Source organism: Manduca sexta, chromosome 4 (genome assembly GCF_014839805.1).
Source record: "Manduca sexta isolate Smith_Timp_Sample1 chromosome 4, JHU_Msex_v1.0, whole genome shotgun sequence".
Classification (NCBI taxonomy): domain Eukaryota; kingdom Metazoa; phylum Arthropoda; class Insecta; order Lepidoptera; family Sphingidae; genus Manduca; species Manduca sexta.
Window position 1 is genome coordinate 973,967 of NC_051118.1, and position 21,384 is coordinate 995,350.

Genomic DNA, 21,384 nt, shown 5'->3' on the forward strand with positions numbered 1-21,384 from the left:
TTAGTAATTGCAATTATAGGCGTTCTAATCGAAGGACATAATTAAACGGAACAATACACTACACACTGCTGCTTGGTGGCAGAAATAGACATTGCGGTGATACCAGGACTCTCACATATGAGAGACCTACCACCTATTTTTAGTAATTATAAATTACGTAATGGACCTACCAGACGCGTAATAAACTGGTGTGCATATCGGTGACCGCCGCAGACGGCCAGATGTCAGGAAGCGGCCGGCCAGTGTAAACACGGCCGGAGAAAGTTTATAGCATCCATGTAGCCTTGGTACATCCGAGTTGTGCACACAAAAAATAGGTAGTAAAGTCTCTTGTATAACATGCTGCCCACTGATGGCACGGGCCTCCCGTACTACTGAGAGGGATTAGGCCTTAGTCCACCACACTGGCCTAGTGCGGGTTGATAGACTTCACACACCCTCGAAATTCCTATAGAGAACTTCTCAGATGTGAAGGTTTCCTCACGATGTTTTCCTTCACCGTTAAAGCGAACGATAAATTCACAAAGAATACACACATGATTTTAGAATAGTCAGAGGTGTGTGCCCTTGGGATTTGAACCTGCGGACATTCGTCTTGGCAGTCCGTTCCACACCCAACTAGGCTATCGCCGCAAAAAAATAAACTGGGTTGTAAAGTCTCTTGGATAACATACTGCCCACTGCTGGGCACGGGCTTGTAGGTTTGTATAATAATATACACCAGCGTGTACTAACTTTCCACTACCGGGCACAGGCCTCCTGTACTACTGAGGCTATTAGGCCTTAGTCCACCACGCTGGCCTTGTGCGGATTGGTAGACTTCACATACCCTCAAAATATTATAGAGAACTTCTCAGGTATGTAAATTTCCTCACAATGGTTTCCTTCTTCATTAAAGAACGCGACAATTCATAAAGAATACTCGGATAACTTTACAGAACTTAGAGGGTTATTTAGGTATTGAATCTACAAACATTTCAGCAGCCCATTCCACTCCAAATTATGCTATCGCCCCTTGTATGCGAGGAGGGGTATGCCTCAGTCACACCATTTCAAAAGTCTAGTAATATTGTGTAATATATTGTTCCGGTTTTAAAACAATAAACCAATGTCATTACTAGATATTATAAACCTTGTGATTGCTGACAAAAACGTGGCCTGTGATGACAAGGCAAGACAAATGTGATATCTACACATTATTATTCTATTGGCAAGGCTCAGCTGACGTATTGCCGACTTTATTTAACGTCAGTTTCATAATGTACTGTCTCCCGTCAAGAAACTAACAGCGTCTGCGCGCCGCCTAAACCTACATACCCAACCCTGATTTGTGAATAATATAATAAGAAAAGGATAAGTTAATATTTCCAATCGAGTTCGAACTCACTGCCCGTTCGTTATAGCACCCCTCCGCTCCGCCCTGGGGCACAGCTGTCGCCTGCATTAATATAGAAAAGATTCGGAACAACCCCCGCCAGATGGCGCTGTGCGGGATTCAATTCCCTTATCTATTGTTATTTGTAGGGTCTAGGCTGTTGATTCTTGCTAAGGAATAGAGATGGAACTAGCTATTTAGCATATGGTGAAATAAATATGTGAAGGTATGTTCTTCATGGAGTCCAAAACGACTGGACGATTTTGATTAAATTTTCAAAGCATCTTGAGGTTAGCTCAGCGGCTTAATCAGTGAAATTTGATAGCGATTCACCTACAAGAAATCATCTATAATTAGACTCGTGCGGAACCTCAGAGGGTCTTCAGTTACCTATAAACCATATAATTTTTTTATGGGCACAGAAAGTGTCTTCACTGCATCTGATGGTAATATTTTTCATAATATCGATAAACGACATCATTGTCCCTCGCTAGTCGCACGATACCTCTTCGTATACAGGCTAAACTGGGAACGCGTCATAAAGGTCACTCTGTACGGTCGCAATCTGCACACATATATCACACCTTCATCCCCGAAGGTATAAGCAGGATGCTACCCGTTCATCCAAGTTTCGCCAAGTGTGTTTCGTCTCACGACGAGCGGGCGACCCATATTACCCACAATTGGGTATTAAACTTATTTTTTTTTATAACTTTTGTTAAATATGTACGTCGTATATATTCTAAAACAGAAGAAATCGTTGAAAACTGATGAGAAATCCATAAGTTAATAGCCATTGAAATTTGGTAGTAGGGGTAATTTAAAAAAAAACCGAAAAGAGACCCAATACTTGCTTGTGACGTCAGCGAGGATTACGATACGTGCGAAAGAAAGAGATAGATATCCCCACTCCACGCCCACTCCTGCACGTAGCAATATTTGAAATTTGAATTACTGCCTTAATCATTTCTTATCGAATTTTAATGTTTTTTTCACAGAAGGATTTCTTTTTCGTACTAATTGCTGCTACATACTAAAAATGCATAATATCAAACATAGTCAAATACCTACCCTATTCCAGACTCCAGGCGGATACAAATACTACAGCAGAATGGATAAGGCTAACGTCCATCCGCCTGCTTCCTCACATCTGCGAATTTTCCACTATTTACAGACTAAACAAGACGGTGTAAAAATGAGCGTCATTGGTCGGCAGATTGTGGAACCCACGCGTTTCCTTATTTTAATCGCTGTACATTGTGCGTGTTGTAAGAGAATATATTTTACAAGGCGATTGTACATCTTTGACGTTTGATGACATAGCATGAAGACGTATTTAGAGATTATTTTGTTTAGGAAATGACGTAAAAGTTGGGTCATTTTAGGCCCCTCGTAGTAGTATATATATTTCTAGCAAAACAAACTGAGGTTTGTTTCATCCATTGAATTATTATGTAGGAATCTGGCATGGTTTTACATCATCAAATCAAGCAGTTATACTATACTATAATAATAATATTAGCCTTTTATCCTGTCCTACTTCTGGACAAGGGCCTCCTTTACTATTAAGCAGGATTAGGCCTTAGTCCGCCACGCTGGCCTAGTGCGGATTGGCAGACGTCACACACCCTCACAAATCTTATAGAGAGCCTCTCAGCTCACGATGCTTTCCTTCACCGTTAAAGCAAGCGATAATTTACAAAGAATTATCGCTTGCTATACATATAATTTTAGAGAAGTCAGTGGTGGTGGTCAACAGTCGAAATTATTTCCAATGTTTTGTTTTGTTTCAGATGGAGGCGAAAGTAAAGGAAGAAGTGCCGGACAAAGACTACACACAGCCGAACACTACGGAGAGGAGAAAATGTAAGCTCAATACTTATTACAATCACGCCTGTACCTCTGAACTCTAAAGGGTAGGCAGTTATATCAAATTATATTTCTGATACCACAAACCCATGTAAAATTATAACAGACCGATGTCTGTACATTATAGAAATTGAAGATAATGGGTTTATTAGAGAAATAGAAGTCATATTTTTTATATGTGCCTGTATTTTTGTATAAATAATCTGTTTGCATAAACTTCTACATGGTATGAAAGCAGTTTTCACTTATGTATTTCTAGGTCCAACTTAAATATAGGCTCCCTTCTATCTCGGGAAAATATAAAGTAGGACTTTTATTCCGGAAAAACTCTTTCACGCGGGCGGAGCAACAGGCAAAAGCTAGAATTACAATAAAGTGCTGGCAGCGCGTAGATATTAAAATACTTTTGTAATTACATTTATCGGCAGTTTACATCACTTAGCATTATCAAGCACTTACTAATTTGCTGACTTATGCTTGTCGAATCGCAAAGGTCTGACTTATATTGGGAATTCTAAGTTAGTTTACAGTCTTACTCATGAACTTGTTTTAGCGTTAAGAGATGATTAAGAATTGCTTTAATAGCTGTAAAAAACATCACCGGTTCCTAGTTTAAACGTTTATAAGTAAGACTGATAAAGATTCGGAAACGCGAGTGAGTTTCCAATAAATAATTAAAAACTAACCGCCTTATTCATAAACGTTTTTTTATCTAAGGACGGAGTATTGCTGTGATAACTAGTCTGTTTCTCAGTGCTGACGACATGGCAGCCTTCACAGTACGTAGACATAGAGCCGTTGTGATTGGCTAATATTGAGATACAACAATATTAGCCAATCACAACGGCCCTATCTGTTCTCAGTGCCGTTGGACACTGAGAAACATACTTGTTATCGCGGCTTTACTCCGTCCTTAAATAAAAAAAGTTTATGAATAAGGTGGTTAGTGATTCAACAAAATGCAGTTATCGCTAAACCTCAAAAGCTGACCATTAGAACTGGCAACATAATTGTGTATAGTATTGGCTGTATGTGGGAACAGCAACAACTGGTCCGATCATAATCTGGCATCAACACGAGGCGGCACGGAGCGGCGCGCGGCACCAACATACTTACCCCTGGATATGGTATAAAAATAGTCTTCTTGTAGAACTGAATACACCTTTTCTTAAAGGACATATTTGCTTTTTGTATTGGCGCTGGTTCGTAATTTCGTACAAATTCCAATCAACCTTAAACTTATTGGATAATAAAGTGGCAAAAATGTGGAGGTGGGAATCATGAAAAGAAATATTTTAGACTCCTTCCATTTGTAAGAAAAATAAGAAAGAAATAGCTTCAAAAAAGAAAATAGAAAATAGCTTCATTGATTCGTCAAAAGAGGTGGAATTTATTGTCATTCGCAGTTATTTTCAGTGACAAATAAATTATTTTTCTGACAATTTTCCTTTTTTTGGGTCGCGCTCTATTGAAACAACATTTATATTTTAAAAGCGTTCATTTTAAATGTAATTTTTAAGTAAAATAAAATTACATAAATCTCAATAACGAAGGTTCTAAAATTAACAAGTATATAGCAATAAATAAATTCGTCATGGCATATCCAGTATCTTCGTAACTCTATGACGAGCACTGTTCCTCTAAAGACTGTATTTGCAAGGGTCTGAAGTACTTAAATCCGTCCATTAGGACGTATAGCGTTATTAGTATTTTTCATCTATTGTGCTTTATATTTGAGGCGTGGGGGGTCGGCAGGAACGTAAACTGTTTTAAAGTAATATCGCAAAATTGATCAAGTACCATGCAGTACGGTACACGGGACAAAAATGTGTTCACTATTCCTACAAATACATAAATGGCCCGAAATTGGAATTTGTATTCGTCCTGATGATAGCCTTGCTTCTATCATACCTAAACTAGAACTCTAATACTTGTACAATGCTTCAGTGGTGAAGAGACCATATAATCCGACTCCTGCCGGCTTTCCTTTCGTATAAATATCAGCCCTGTATTATAATACTGCCCCACTGTTACACACGGGCCTCCCTCTATTACTGAGAGGGATTAAGCCTTAGTCCACCATGCTGGCCTAGTGCGGGTAGGTAGACTTCACACACCCTCGAAATTCCTATAGAGAACTTCTCAGGCTTGCAGGTTTCCTCACGATGTTTTCCTTCACCGTTCCCTTTCGTATTCTACATAAAATTTAGTCATCATTAAAACTATTTACAGGCCGCATTCAAACATTAATCGGGTTCTCTTTTGGAATATTTCACTCTTCCACTGCAAGCTTGGTGGCAGAAACAGACGGTACATCAACCAGACTGTATAAATGAAGTACATTATCAAAAACAATATCAGTAACAGCACGTACGGCGCCATGTTGGATGTTTCCCACGGTTGTAGAATACTCTCATTAAGCCGCTCAACAGCCTTTTATAAAATAAACACGAAGCTTCCCTATTATTAATATACTAGTTGTGCCTACAAGATTGTCTGTGTGGACTTAAATCTATAGCAGCTTTATGCCTAGCTGAGGTAGGATATATTTTATATCCGCCCGGATAGCGACCACCGATATACATTATTGTTGTACAGCGACATCTATACGAAGATTGAAAGTGGTCCATGAATTGTAAATATAGATGGCGTTATTTTAAAATTACTACAATTAACGCGGCTCGCATAAATTCAATATAATATAACAAAGGTACAACACATTAATACATACTTTTGCGTAATATACCTATTTATAACGCTAGTTGCTGGTGGTAGAATATTTGTATTGATAGCGACCACCGTACACGAGGTGTTAAAACCCGCCATAGTGGCCCACGTTAGTGTGCCGCGTTCCGGGATCAGCTTAGGTATATCCAGTTCCGACTGGGCATAATTGAGTTGACTGTCTAATAATCATCTCTCGTCATTCGACATTCTATTGGACCCTACTCCACTGACCATTAGGTGCAGTGGCGTTACTTTGCATTGTATTAAAAATAATACCCCACCTCCCTGTAATAAAGAAGACCTGCGAAGCGTGAGTCCCGTCATCCCATGTGGCCATCTGTCTCCAACTATCTCTGTATGTAGAAGAAGAAGAAGCAAGCTTAATATTTTTCAGTTATTTGATTTAGAATCTAATGAGCAGTCAAAGCCTGCATCTACTTCTAGTAAACATCCAAACACCCTCACAAATTCTCATTTAACACGTTGAGTGCGAAACCAGATCTGAAACTTGTGCATGTCTTGCTAACAGTGAGACGAAGAAAAGTTTAGATTTATGACCAGGTGTAAAACGCCTTGTGCCGCAGGAATGGAAAGTATAGAAAAATCCGTGTCGCTTCGAAAATGTTAATAATAAATCCTATTTTTACAAGAGCTTAATTTGAAAACTAACCTACCTCATTACTTGGTATAGTCACTGCTCCCTTTCATGTAAGCTATTCAAATGGCCAATCAATAGTGACAGCGGCAGTAATCGAGTGCATACATTATGCACGCTGCCGGCCCCCTGCAACCCGACATTATCGCGTGAACTCTGTTATTTTCCGTGGAAACTAACAATTACTCGCAAACATTTGTTTATTGCTGAAGATTTACTGGTTTTGCATAATACTAATTATACTTTACAGGTTGTAAGTCTCTCATTTGTGAAAGTCCACCTGGGTAGGTACCACATTAATGTCTATTTCGACCGCCAAGCAATGTGTAGTCACTGTTCTGTTCCGGTTTGAAGGACATGGTAGCTAGTGTAACTACTGGATATAATGAGACTTAACATCTCATGTCTCAGGATGGCGAGCGCAGTGGAATACTAAACAATACTTTGTAATTCAAGGTGTTGGATGGTGTTTCTACTGTTTATAGGCGGAGGTATCGCTTACCATCGGCCAAAGCAATAAAATCCCCAACTTTAGCAAATTATTTTCGAACAGGCCGCCTTCATTGGCGACTAGCGAAGGATATTCATCTCTCGTCAGTTGACTGAACACTAGAATTATGAAAATTTTAAAGGATGGGGAAGAAGATCATGAAGTTGACTACCTGATGACTATAATAATAATTATCGATGTTTGCTGGCGTTTGGGGCAGGATTACGTTTTATCTTAAAGACCCCTAACTACCACTGCAGTACAATAAGCAAAAGCTGATTCCACAGAGATGATTTCCAATGTAGACTCTCTGAACGTATTTCTTCTTGCATTACCCGTCTTTTGCGTTTATAATTAGTGTCTATGGATTGGGTTTTAAAAAAAATCTTTATGATTGTGCTCGGGACATTTTTTTTAATATTTTTATATTGTGTATTTTTTCCTAATTTATTTCTTGTCTTTTTTCTATCAGAAAACCAGCTCATAAATTAAAAGCCGCGTCACACAATCCCCGCATTATGTTAACAACGAATAAATCACGCCACAGCATCAGACACTCGACTGAGGGCCCTAGAGGTCCTCTTTACGACCTCTCCGGCACTCCGGGAGCTGGAACGAGAGTTACTACGAAATAGATTTCAATGATTAGGTTGCCCATAGTGAATTATACCTTTGTAAAGGCAGATTTTAATGTTTATTTTTTATTAACTAATTTAAAAAACTGCCTTAGTGTCGTAATTGTATTGTAGTATGACTGCCGTGTTGAGGTCTCGGGTTTGATATTCGTTTTGGGAAAAAGTGATATTAGGTTTTACTCTACCCTGCCTGGGGCCCTATGTTTTATTTTTAAAACTTAATTTATCTCCATTTTAACTTTTGCTTGTATTTTGTATTTGTATTGACCGCCCATAAAGAGCAGTAACACCATATGACATGAAATGATTTATTTAAACTCTTAAAATGTTATACCTACATTATTTAGATTCCGTCAAAATTAATTCTACCACCAGGAAACCAGTTCTCAACAGAGAAGAACAGGCAAGAAAACCTGGTGTTGCTCTTTTTAAAATCAATTTAAGGTAAAGACTACAGTACATGATAGAGGAGAAAAAAAATACAATTGGTTCTTTATTGTTATTTAGAGTAGTTCATACAGAACTTGAATTACAAGGCACTGCATCTTGAACGGTACTCCACTGCGTCACCCTCAGATGTTTTCAAAATGGACCCAACAAAAACACAAAAACACCACTGAAAAAATGGAAAGCAAAATTCGCATTCTCATTTACTTGGACGTCAGTCATTCCAATATTTCGGTTTAAAACCAAACTACTAACCCGATTTCAAAAATATTTGGGATCAATTTGGAAGTATTCATTCATATAATAAAAAATCCAAATCGGTATAAATGACTGACTTCAGAGACAACGTTAAAAAACACATCGATTTGAAAACCTTCTGTTTTTTGAAGTCGGTTAAAATGCCCCGTAATTACACTGCACTTTAAACTAAACAGTACTTGCACAATGCTTCGCGACAATAATAGACATTACAGCTACCCAAACATAAGAGAGCCAATCTAGTTTGTAATAGCAAACTTAAGCCCTGTGATTATGAGACCTGTTAAATGGTGTGACAGATGACGTCACACGTGCGGGGCAAGGGAGGGGCTTATACAAAACACAGGTTTACGAATCCGCAGGTGTCCGGGAATGGCCGACCCGATAACGACGAGGCCACGAAACTAGCTGATGATATTTTAAATACTATTTATTATCCAACTAAATCTGCTAATCTAACACTCTTACTTATAAAATTGTTTTAGCATTAAAATACTTTTGTTTTTACATTTATCGGCAGTTTACATCACTTAGCATTATCAGTTACTACTTTGCTAACTTATGCTTGTAGAATCGCAAAGGTCTGACTTTATATTGGGAATTCTAAGTTGGTTTACAGTCTTACTTATAAACTTGTTTTAGCGTTAAGAGGTGGTTAAGAATTTATACGATTACGCACGAATAAACACTTTTTTTAATAAACACCGTGACCTTTCGATACAGGATAAAATTTATTTTATTGAATTAAGTAAAATTCAATCAAACATAACATATTAGGTACACCTATAAAATAATCTGAACAAATTCAGACCGTCAAAACACTTCTACATATTATTAACTTCAATCGAAATATTTCGTTGGTTGGATAAATACACAAGTGAAATTTGGAATTTCTTGACTGTACATTCTTTTAAAATCTCTAACTAAACCTGTATGTTATGATTTATAATAACTCTTTTTATAGTAAATCGAACAAACACTAACAAAGGTTTTCATTAAACAACTCCAATCTCAATCCTCAATCCGACTCCGAGAATGAACCAATCAAAATAACTGATTTGTAATGTGAAAAAATACTTTGCTCTGATTGGTCTATATTCTCTATAGATCGAAAATGCGATCGGAATGTAAAATGGTGTTAAAATGAGTATTTTTATTGCATAAATATGACAACAATATGCTAATGGTAAATAATGTCATATTTTTATAATAATATACTAAAACATACTTCTACATTCCCTACATATTCCGGCACGCTAGGCGGTAGGCAGTACTAATACAAAACGGTGGATATTTTCGCGCAGTAATTGCGAGATGAAAGCGGTGCCCCGGGCTAGGTGTCGCCGACACGCGCACCGCACTCTATAACGAATGGGGATGGGCGGTATGTCGATTAAAATATTTAGAAACTGTTTGGTATGTTTTTATGTTTGTAGTATATCAGTTATTTAAATGATGCAATCAATTATAGGGAACTGTTACTGCAAAATAGATGGATTGTTTGGCATAAATAGTTAATCACAAATAAAATATTTGCGATACGATATAAATCTTACTTTCTACAACTACTGGTTGTATTAATTAGATAACTAATTATTTTTCATTATATTATATCTAACAATGTTTCTCGTATTTACGTGATTTTATACTATTATTCTGATATTGACACAATCTTACCTAATATTATAAATTCTAAAATATATAAAGAAGTCTTTATGTTTAAAGTAAATTTGTAAAGAAGAGAATAACTTAATCCATTTATTTTATTTATAGTAAATTATAATACCTATATGTTCCCAAATTTAACTAGCATAAATTTATCTGCTGTATATCATGAACAATTTATGTTTTGTAGGTATATATAAAACTCTATCGATATGTCGACGTCGACTCTCCCCCTGCCCAGCGCGAGCATGTCTGCCGCACGCCCGACCCGCACTTGGCACCACTAGCTTTTCGACAAAACTTTTATTTATTCTGTCACACGCAGCGCACTGGTCCGATATACAAAAAAATATGATAAATTATTGAGATATCTCGATTGTAATCAAGCCTAAGGACATTCAATGGCACTCGGGGCTGAGTTGAGTTTTAAAAAAACTTCTAAAAGGTTTTTTAATAACCATTTTAATCGGCAAATGATCTAATAGATGGACTCTTAAATAACATAATAAATAACGAGAACAAACTATGTGATGATAGCCTAATTGATTGTGGACTGTCGAGACAAATTCAGGCTTAAAACCCAAGGGCACATACCTCTGACTTTGCTAAAATTATATGTGGATTCTTTATGAATTATCGCTTGCTTTAACGGTGAAGGAAAACATTGTGAGGAAACCTGCACACCTTAGAAGTTGTCTATAAGAATTTTGAGGGTAAGTGAAGTATATTAACCCCAACTAGGCCAGCGTGGTGGACTAAGAGCTAATACCTCTCAGTAGTAGAGGAGGCCCGTGCAGCAGTGGGACAGTGTACAATACAATGCTGATATTAATATTAATAGCTAAGAATAAAACAAATTGTCAGGATGGCGAGCGCAATGCAGAACCACATAGCGCTTTACAGTTCAAAGTTTTAGGTAGGATTTCTATTATTTTGGGCAGTAGTATATCTTAACATCAACCGGATGGTTTGTCATGTCATAGATCCTTATACATTAAGTACTTTCATTTTGAAAGCATCATGTAGTAGGATAATTTGTCTGTAAAACTAGTATAAGTTTTGAGCCTACTTTGGAACAAATTGTATAATTTTTTGCCAAATATAGTGTATTAATCTATCATGTAAATTATTAATAAAAAACAAAAAACATTTTGTCGTGATTAATCATCTGTAAGGACATTTTTTCCTTTATATTGGAAAAATATACAAATTCAATGAATCGTAGCAGTACGCGATTTCTACCTCCTGAATTACTAGAATGGAAATAATACTGGGCCAAGAAACACGCGGCCATCGCCTTGGAAATTAATAAATATATTCTATTTAAAAACTCAGGAAATAGATTTACATTCAATAACTGTTTACCGGAGCTTTTTTGGAACCGACTAAGCAATAAACAATTTTATTTTATTTTAGCTGATTGCCTGGCAATAATTAACAACCATTCATTGTTTCCTAAGAAAAACTAGTAAATCTCCCGATGTGAGAAAACCTTCACTGCTCATAACTCCCGAAGAATTTGTAATAGTTTCCAACCCTTAGATTAAGAGTTAGGAACATACCAAACATTTTCTGAGCGACGGTAGTACATACCTTCGCCGGGTCAGGCAATAATTGCCATAGACAAGTATGCGATAGATCTTTGCTCTACCACTAAACAATAAAAACGTAGATATTTAACATTACCTGCGTTTTAAACAAATAAGGTATCAAAAGCAAATTTCAAGTATTATACAGTACTTATGTGTTTTGTATTCACATTTTCGCTGAGTAACACCAAACTTAAAATATAATTTCCGCTTTCTCTACGGCCCGTATAAAACCATAGAGCATGGTCCCGGCTGTGTGTAAACTGCGTGATGAGTTACGTGTCGACGCATAGACAATCGCTGTTTATGCCCCACTCTGTCGCCAATGTGTACCACCTGATTTTTTGCTTTTTAATATCTGGTCGCGGTTTTTCCAAAAACTTAATAGTCTATTAAACACAATTTATAGGTGTTTTCGTAGCTTTACTTATTGGAAAAGTTTAATTATATCAATACTACTATAAGGACAACTTATTCTTGGAGGTTGGGTATCTGACATAATATAATTATTATTTTTTTAAACAGTATACATTATTATGCCTATGCCTAATTCAACAAAAAAATATTGTGAATTAAATACTAAATTGAGACTATACTATTGATAAAAAAACTAGCCAGAATTCACAGGCTAATATCCAGTACCTATCCAAGCTGGCCTTATTTTACCGATCGACAAACTACCTTATACTATAGGTAAAATGCCGGCCTACCTTACTCTCTACTTTCCAGTTATCTTTGATACACTATGATCCGTAACCGATAATGAACTTCGGATCCACATCCCCTTGGGCACCTTCCAATTAGGTACCAGATAAAATTTCCCATAGAGGTTATTCCACTCCTTAAGAAATGCCTACGCACTGTTTTATTTACTTCTTAAATTGTTGGACTTAGTATTTAATAAATCCTAATTTGCCCACCCTGGACAAAAAGGAATTAATCCTCCATGGAACTATAAGCTAGATAAGCCCATGAATCTCGCCGCTACTCTCCAGGCCCGCCTATGTAGCCCGTTTTCAAACACGATCGTGCCCGCGCATACCGGCCGAGTTTAATACATTGCTCGCAATCAAACCATCGATTTAACGCTCGCCTATTCGCCTGCATTGGACTGAAACATGAAATTAAATGGTGAAATATTAGCCAAATATTGTTGAACCTACGTACGGTTAGTGTAAGAAATATGGAGACTAAGGAAATGCAAATATTCAGCCACGTTGCGAATACTTGTAATCCGTATACTATTATAATAATGGTTGTATTCTCGAAGGATCTTTTCTTACAAACACAAATAAATATTAAGGGATATAATTAATATAAATCATACTACAAAAATATCAGAGAGCACATTGATTTCCCGCCAAAATATACTCATAACTTTTTTAGAAACAGACCAAGGAATCTAGATAGTACTGTCTGTTAAATTAATAAAATGATAAGTAAAATATTACTACTAAAATTAAGAAAATAAATGACTTAATGAAGTAAGTAACCGATATATATTCATGCCTAAAATTTTACTATTTTTGTTACAGCTACAACAGCAGGCAAAGAGCACAGATCTCCTGAGCTGGAAGAATCCAGGACATCACCAACTCCTGGCCCTCCGAGCCCTCAAAATAATGGGACCGCTGGTAATATAATATTATCCATATTATATTTAAAGAAATTCCACCCGCTAAAAAAAAATATTCATCAACTGTTTCCATTTATTGCTTATTTTTAAAATTATAATTGTTGCCAAAGAGAAAAGAAGGAAAAAAAACATTTGATTTAGCTTTTATAAATATTTGATCGAAGCATAAGTTTTACCATAAAGAACATAAGTAATGTTAAATATTTTATGATTCATTTCTAAAATATTTTTAGCCTTTTAAAAAATATGTAACATCTATTTATTATTCTAGCGGCCCTATCCTCGACGGAGTCTCTTTCCCCGCCCCTTCCCGAAGGATCGCGGTCTGCTCCAGCGCTTCAGCGCTTGCGCCGCTTTCTGTCAGCGCTGCAGCAGTTCGCTACCGACGTAAGCGCAGATACGGGCGAGAGAGTGCGACAACTTATATACAATCTTGTTGTAAGTACAGTAACATCTATACGAAGTTTCAAAGTGGTCTATAAATTGCAAATATAGATGGCGCTATTTTAAAATTTCCGTAACTACCGCGGCTCGCATAAATAAACAGTTAAATAATAGATTTTTGTCAATGAATAAAAAGGTACCACATATTAAAATACATACTTTTGGGAACTGAATTTAAAGCCGATATGGCGATAAACTCGTCTCATTACACATTATTTCACCATTGACAAAGGCACTCACCTCGTTTTCAGGACCACCCTAGGGTTGACTGGTAGAAAATGTCTCTGGCATTAAGTCAACCTATATACTTCTCTGTATAAAAAATGTATAAATAAATCGATACAATTGAACGGACCTTGGCGAAAAGTTGTGGTGCTTAAAGTTGCTTAAAGCTAAAAGTTGTGGTAATATATCTATATATAACGCTTCAGTTGCTTGTGGTAGAATATTTGTATTTACCAGGATACCGACCACACATTATGGTTACAAACAAGTGATCACATTACAGTGCTCTTATAAATAACTATTGCAATAAAAATCCAAATTCCAAACAGGCGGGAACTATGAACATCGAAGAGTTCCAAACGGGAGTGCAGGAGTGCACTAACTACCCGCTCCGAGCGTCAGTGCCGGGGTTCTTGCGGGCCTTGCTGCCTCTAGCGCAAAGGGATTTGCACGCAAGAGCTCGGAGAGCTAAACAAGTAAGGAATCGGGTTTATAGATGCTTGCCTTGTCAAAATGTCTTCACATTCTGAAATACAACATTATAATTCGTTCATGTAAAAGGCTCGGTATAAAAAACCAACCAATGATATATAACTGAACTGCATAAGTGTAAGAAACCCGGTGTAAAGGACCATCTTTCCCAATATATAACTAACTTGCATAATTTTCCGGGAATGAGTAAGCACTAAATGAATCGAAGTATTAACCTATCCGTTTACACATTAATAGAACATCAAAACAGTTTGATCTAAATTCAATCCTTTCCTCACAAATCTAAGCCAACGTTTTATCCACAGACTGTCCTGCAATACATCAGATCGCACGAACACCTGATCCTGGAGTCAGGAGGCGACAGCAGCGACATCTTCGCGCCACAGCAGTCCACAAGCACAGAGACCGGCATCAAGAGACGGGCTAGTGATCCGTGAGTTACTTAATTTTAACTTTTACTGAATGAATCTCTCCTAGTTGAATTTCGGCCACGGCGGCCAATCTCAACGAAGATCAGCTGGCATCAGGTACGCAGGATTGTTATAGAGCACTAGTGTGTGCGCAATACACAAGCACTCTCTGTTCCTTCTCATAGTACGGTGAGACGGCAATCCGACATGACCGGAGAGAGATCAGGCGCAGGACCAACGGCTTTACGTGCTCTCCGAAGCACAGGGGTATCACACCGCCAACTTCCTGAATTCAAACTGCTACTGCATCACTATTGCCCGTTTTGAAATAAGTAAACTAACCTAGTACCCGACTTTTGACCGTTATTAATTTGCGACATCTTTGAATTACAAAATTCAGTGTAACTCTTTACTGTTTGAAAGTTAAGAATTCTGAGTAATTACATTGGCTGTCTCACAATGCTGAATTTGTATTACAATATTGCACTAAGGGTAAGCAGAGAAAGCAAGTATTCTATCAACGCTGGCTATTAGCGTATCGACAGATGCTCGGTGCCGGTTAATGGAACAAGCGAGTTAGCGTCGACAACTGACGCGAACCGTGCGCGAAAAATCTAAATACTGTGTATTTTTAACTTCCAGCGGGGGTTACGAATGAAAAAATGTTTTGTGTTTTGTAAAGAGCAAATCTGGTAGCTGGCCGAAGTACACCATTTTTTTTTATAGGAAGCTAACAACACTTTTGTATGATGGGTAACTCACGCCACGTTTAAATGCTCCTGATGCCAAAAGAAATACAAATCCATAAAACATTGTAGTCAGTGTAACTACTGGACATTAAGACTTAACATCTATCTCAGAATGGCGAGCACAATGGAATACCAAACAATATTTTGTATTTCAAGGTGTTGGATGGTGTTTCTACTGTTTATGGGCGGAGGTATCGCTTACCATCGGCCAAATCAATAAAAGAAAAACCCCAACTTTAGCAAATTACTTTCCAACAAGCCGCCATCATTGTCGACTAGCTGAGGATAATCATCTCTCGTCAGTTGATTATATTGACTATAATGACTTTCTTAGTGCGATATTTTCACTCTACTCGCCATATTTATCGTATATTTTATTTATTTTATATACAGTCTAATAACATTAAAATAAAATGCTTTTTTCATCACGTAGGCGAACTATAGTTCCACTTATGATAAAGGTACAATGAGAATATTTAATTATTATTTAAATAAAGTCACTTGTATGGATTTCTCTTTGTTGAATATATACACAAATCTCTTGAGCCATTTTTACATATTTAACAAAACAAACTTATTATTCTACAGCTATGTCTAATGCAAAGAGATATAACATTAATCATAATAAGTCACAAAGGCTCAAATCGTGTCCAATGTAAAAATGTACTGGCCCGACGCCGCGGGTTCAAATCCGAAACTATCAATAATAACGTTCTAGAGCAGGTGACTGGTATGGACAGGTAATTTGTAGTGCCACCCCGCCACCCCTTGCCACTTCACACCCACTTTTCACCACCCTCGTAGGGATGTGGTCCGGAAATTTTGCCGGGATTTTCTGTGTAATCGCGGTGAATTGTTTGGATTGCTTTTGTGAAGATGATGTTCATGTCGTATCTAAATTTTTTCATGTTATAAGTAACTTTAAAAACACACAAAAAAACGAAATAAAAACATACAGTCGAATTGAGAACCTCCTCCATTTTTTTGAAGTCGGTTAAAAAGTGACAGTGAATTTCTTAATTCACTCAAGATGTTTCAAACTTCATACATAATTTGCTAATGGAATATGATTTTTTTTTTTCTCAACCTAATTTGGAAACTCTTTTATAAAAATAATTAATTAATTTTTTATCACAAGTTTTAAACACGCATATCCAAATACATTCTACATTTCTTTCTACCAATCACACCAAATAGCTTACACTCTTAATCCCAAATATAACCGGAGTTTCCCGTACTCCAATCCCGGCCCAGTCCCCTCACTAGCTGTCAAACGCAAGCCGCGCCCCGCCGATGACGAGGTTTTTGCGGTCAGCCTTTGATAGCACTCGATGGTTTACGATTGTTCTACCTAATTGGGGATTCTGGCGTCCCGCGCTGACATGTGCCCCTCTCTATTCTTTCATCTTTGGTTTATATTTAAATTATTTAAGGGGTTAATGTTTTTAGTTGAATAATGGACTGACTAAATGATAGGGTTGTCGTTTAAATGCTGTGAGAGTAGGTCTTACTGACCAGCAATGTGTGGTTATTGCGTGCGAAGGATATTTATATTATATTTGCTAGTTATTAAGACTCCAGTGTCGATTATTGTATGGTCACTTCTCGTCGGATATCAGTTATAAAACCAAAGTACTACAGGTTATACATTCGTGGGGGATGGTGGATGTGTCAACCTACATAAAAAAGAGGTTTTAATTTATTTTGTAATCCCGAAATTTCTTTTTTTTTTATAAAATTACTTTATCAATAATTAACTAATTTTGTTTACAGTGGGTTAAACTATAAGCAAATTGCATACTCATTACTAAAAATTACGTATTTCTCAGGGGCATCCAAACTAGTCTTTAGTCATCAAGTTTCCATTTTACCTATTATTTTATAGTAAAACAACAATTATTAAATTTTGTGTTACTTTATAGATATTGGGTGAAAGTCGACTGTGAAATGTACGTTATACTAGTAAGTGCCAATTACGGATATAATACAATATTAAAAGCATAATTTATTATCTCTGCTCATCAATGCATAGATCCATAGACACCACTTCACTTTTCAGGCAAAGGCAACGGTATCAAACAGCCGCGTACAGGGCGCTCAAACAACAGCTCTAGCTTACTTAAATTATTATTATTGCACCATTTGGCAGGCCCACCGACCACAGCACGATTTAAATTTCGCCACCCACTATTCGTTAGATCCACGCGTGGGGCGACTGGCCCATTAAATTATGACTACACGCTGTACCACTTCGGTTTTGCGCTATAGAGCCTGCCAAAATTGTGTTGTAAATTTTTCAGTCAAACCTGTTTTATATTTTAGTGGTTATCTGTTTAGGCAACCGTATATTCTACATGCATACTTTATATTTTATAGCAATTTTTCGCATATTATCATTCCTCGCCCTTTACTTGAGCGATATTTAAGTAGGATCAACAAGGTAGTTTCCATGTACTTAATAAAAAAAACTATGCAATTTTTCTCAATAATATTATCTTTCACCGGCATGTGAATGATATTTAATAAATACGTACAAATGCAACTTTAAAACATCTAATGGTTGTCGAACCCGATATTTCGTTTGAAGTCTGTTACTAATTACTAGACATTGTTTTTCTAACTTAAAGATTTGCGGCTGTATAGTCTGTATACCATTGCCAAAAATGGTCATTAAGAATTCAAATTCATCACAAAAGGCGTTTAAAAACGTGTAATGTAGTTAGCGTGTAGATTAGTGATGGCAATTAGAACGATTATAAGTTCCTCGGAGAGCGCAGATGTTACTGATCGGTCGACACATTACGTCAAATCGCTGCATGTGTTGCCATTCTAAAATGCTGTATTATCGCTTTCTAGAGATTTCTTAACTTCTAATAAGCTTAGATATAAATCTATTTTATTTAAAGGCGTTATGTTATTTACTATATATAAATGTAGTATGTTTTAATAAGTTGCAGTAAATCAATCAACTTCATTAAGCCTATGTGATACTAAGTCAACAATTGAATCTACTATTCCTAAGTGCATAACGCAAGAAAAATAAAACAATATAATAATTAAGAGCTTTCATTTATTAATAGACAGCCTTTGATAGCCAGCAACAGTCGGCAGCTATAAGTTGCATGAATTAATAATCGGGTGACGCCTGCCGTTTTACTATTAGCAATTAACACTTGAAAGTTTTATTGCTCCAACAAGTCGGTAAGGCGTGTGTTGTGTACTAATTTGTTATTAATGTTTTATGTTTATCTGAAGGGTTACGGGCAGGATTGTAATTTATATTTTAACTGTTATTTTTACCTTGGCATAAAAACGTATACAACATATGTAACTAACAATAATTAGAGAAGTTACGATTTAAGATCAATAATCAGAATTATTAACACCACTCTTTCCGAAATATACATCCGTTAACTCCAGAATGCGCTAGTAAATTTCGTTGAACTTTAACAATAGGCATTATCAAAATATACACCTTATAAATATAATAATTTTAAGAAGCACCTACAGAACGTCTTATTTACTTGCATTGTTTTAGAACTTGTCGCTGACACCGAATTAAACTTTGATAAAATACGAGTGCATTTGTTTACCATAAATACCGCAGTGGAGTGTCAGAGGGCGTGGTCCTCTCTTGTTCCGATTATTATTAATCGCTCTGATTCGGTGTCGGCGTTAGTTCGGCGATCGAACGTGTTCAATTCCATAAATCGGCTGCAGGACCAGTCATGAGAGATGTCCCTTTGGTAAAAGAACGAAAATATATTAAAATTCATTATAGCCCATACAAAATTAAACTTTATCTCAGAGCATTGGGGCGGCGCAACACACTTTTAAGTATGTTGCAGAAAATTTTGGCTTAGTTTCTGCGAACGGTCACCTCCAACTTCGTGGTCAATTAAATCGACTTATAATAATCCAATTGTTACCTTACGAGTGAAGCATAGTGGAAAAATACAATAGAAATTATGACAGTCATTGCTATGAGCAACGTCTTTGCATTCCCTGCTGAAGTCCTTCGAGTGTAAAAATTTCCTTATATCTACGGAAATACGTTGACCATTAGGACATTGATCCAGCATGAGGTCAAGTTACACTTCCTTATTAATCATTATTATATTAAACATTGTATTGTGCCACTCGGAAATTGAACTAATGAGTCAATGCTTCACTTCTTAACAAGAAATATAAGTAATAAAATGAATTCATCACCATACAACGCGGCAAATCTCCAAATTCGATCCACATCACCTCGGAGGTTGGCGATCCACTACAGTTCGTTTCTGTCGACATTTTTTACCACGTACTACAAAATTATGGAACTAATTGCCCCAGCAGCATTTTCGGACGTATACGACCTGGGGACCTTAAAAAAAAACAGCATATTTCCACCTAAAAGACCGGCTACACATCTCTATTCCCTCTGGTATTGTAGATGTTCATGGGCGATGGTAATCACTTACTTTACTTACCATCAGGTGAATCGTATGCTCGGTTGCCCCCTATAACATAAAAAAAAGTCTTTATTGATCAGAAAAAAATCCAGACTAATTTGAGGGAAAGAAATAGAGTTCCCTGTGTTTAAAAGTGTCATATTTTGTTAATAATCTCCGCCTCCAATATAATTATAATACTATAAGAATAGAGGTAACACTGTAGGCCTAAAAGGAAAGAGAAGGGATCAGGAAACAGGTTTTAGGCCTCCTGAAATCTGCCGTCAAACAAAACACAACGGCAAGTTGGTTTCCTAGGCAGAGATTATGACCTTCGCACCTGCTGACCGATAAAGATACATGCCCCATATAAGCCGGCAAACAACTAGAACACACTCCTGCGTTGTGGAAAATAATTCGTGGTTTTTTTATAGACAATAGACTGTAGGAAAACTAATCTTCCTTCTACAACTCCAATATCTCATAACTTGATGTTTTGCGGCAGAATTTATTAGCAGTTGTTTTGAAAACTGCCGAAGTTATGCATTGTCTTTTAACTTGTTTTTCGAAATTAGTCGGGACCTTTGTGTTATAATAATTGAGTTTACGATATCTTGAAAGCACAAAATTTAGTATATTGTTTGAAGTTTTAAATCGCCACACCCTTTATCGCTGGAAGTGTCTGTGATAACAATTAATCTAAACTCAATTCTTCATAAGAACTTCGAGGTAGTTTTTCCTGCCCTCAGACCCACCACTACAACTCCTGTAAGCCAGCATCAGTAGTAGCACTCATTTTAAGATACCGAGCGATGAAGATCGGCGAATCTCGGGGTCACTAATTTGTCCCGCAACGAAATTTATTAAATAGAAAGATAGGGAAGAGTTGGAAGTATTAAAAATTGTCCACTTCCTTACATAGCAAAGCGAGAGATAAAATAATGAACTAAGAACTTTGAGGTTAAGTGAAGTTTGTCAACCTGCACTAAGCCGGGTGGAGTATGGCTTAAACCTTCTCAATAGTGAAGGAGTACTCTCAAGAGTACCTACTGCCAGTATACCCATGTTACAGGAATGGTATTATCATTTATTATTAAGAATGTTGACATCATAATTCCTCTGAATCAATCAATCGCACTTGATATTCACACTTCGAAATAATAATATGGTCTCCGACGTTCAGTAGAATATGTACATATTATCCACAGCACCCAAGTCAGATACAACTCCCACATCGTCTGCCTTACCTTAGCCAACATATTTTATATTTATTATTATTATTTTG

General features: G+C 36.8%; 1 protein-coding gene across 1 annotated transcript in view; it reads left to right on the forward strand.

Annotated features, from left to right (window-relative positions):
* Window positions 1-21,384, forward strand: part of LOC115448772 (protein CBFA2T3) — a 58,147-nt gene that overhangs the window by 29,455 nt on the left and 7,308 nt on the right. Inside the window, exons 2-6 of the mRNA XM_030176333.2 lie at window positions 3,169-3,241; window positions 13,246-13,344; window positions 13,618-13,784; window positions 14,345-14,491; window positions 14,813-14,940. Coding sequence (XP_030032193.1) covers window positions 3,169-3,241; window positions 13,246-13,344; window positions 13,618-13,784; window positions 14,345-14,491; window positions 14,813-14,940 — 614 coding nt within the window. The remainder of the gene's footprint in view (window positions 1-3,168; window positions 3,242-13,245; window positions 13,345-13,617; window positions 13,785-14,344; window positions 14,492-14,812; window positions 14,941-21,384) is intronic.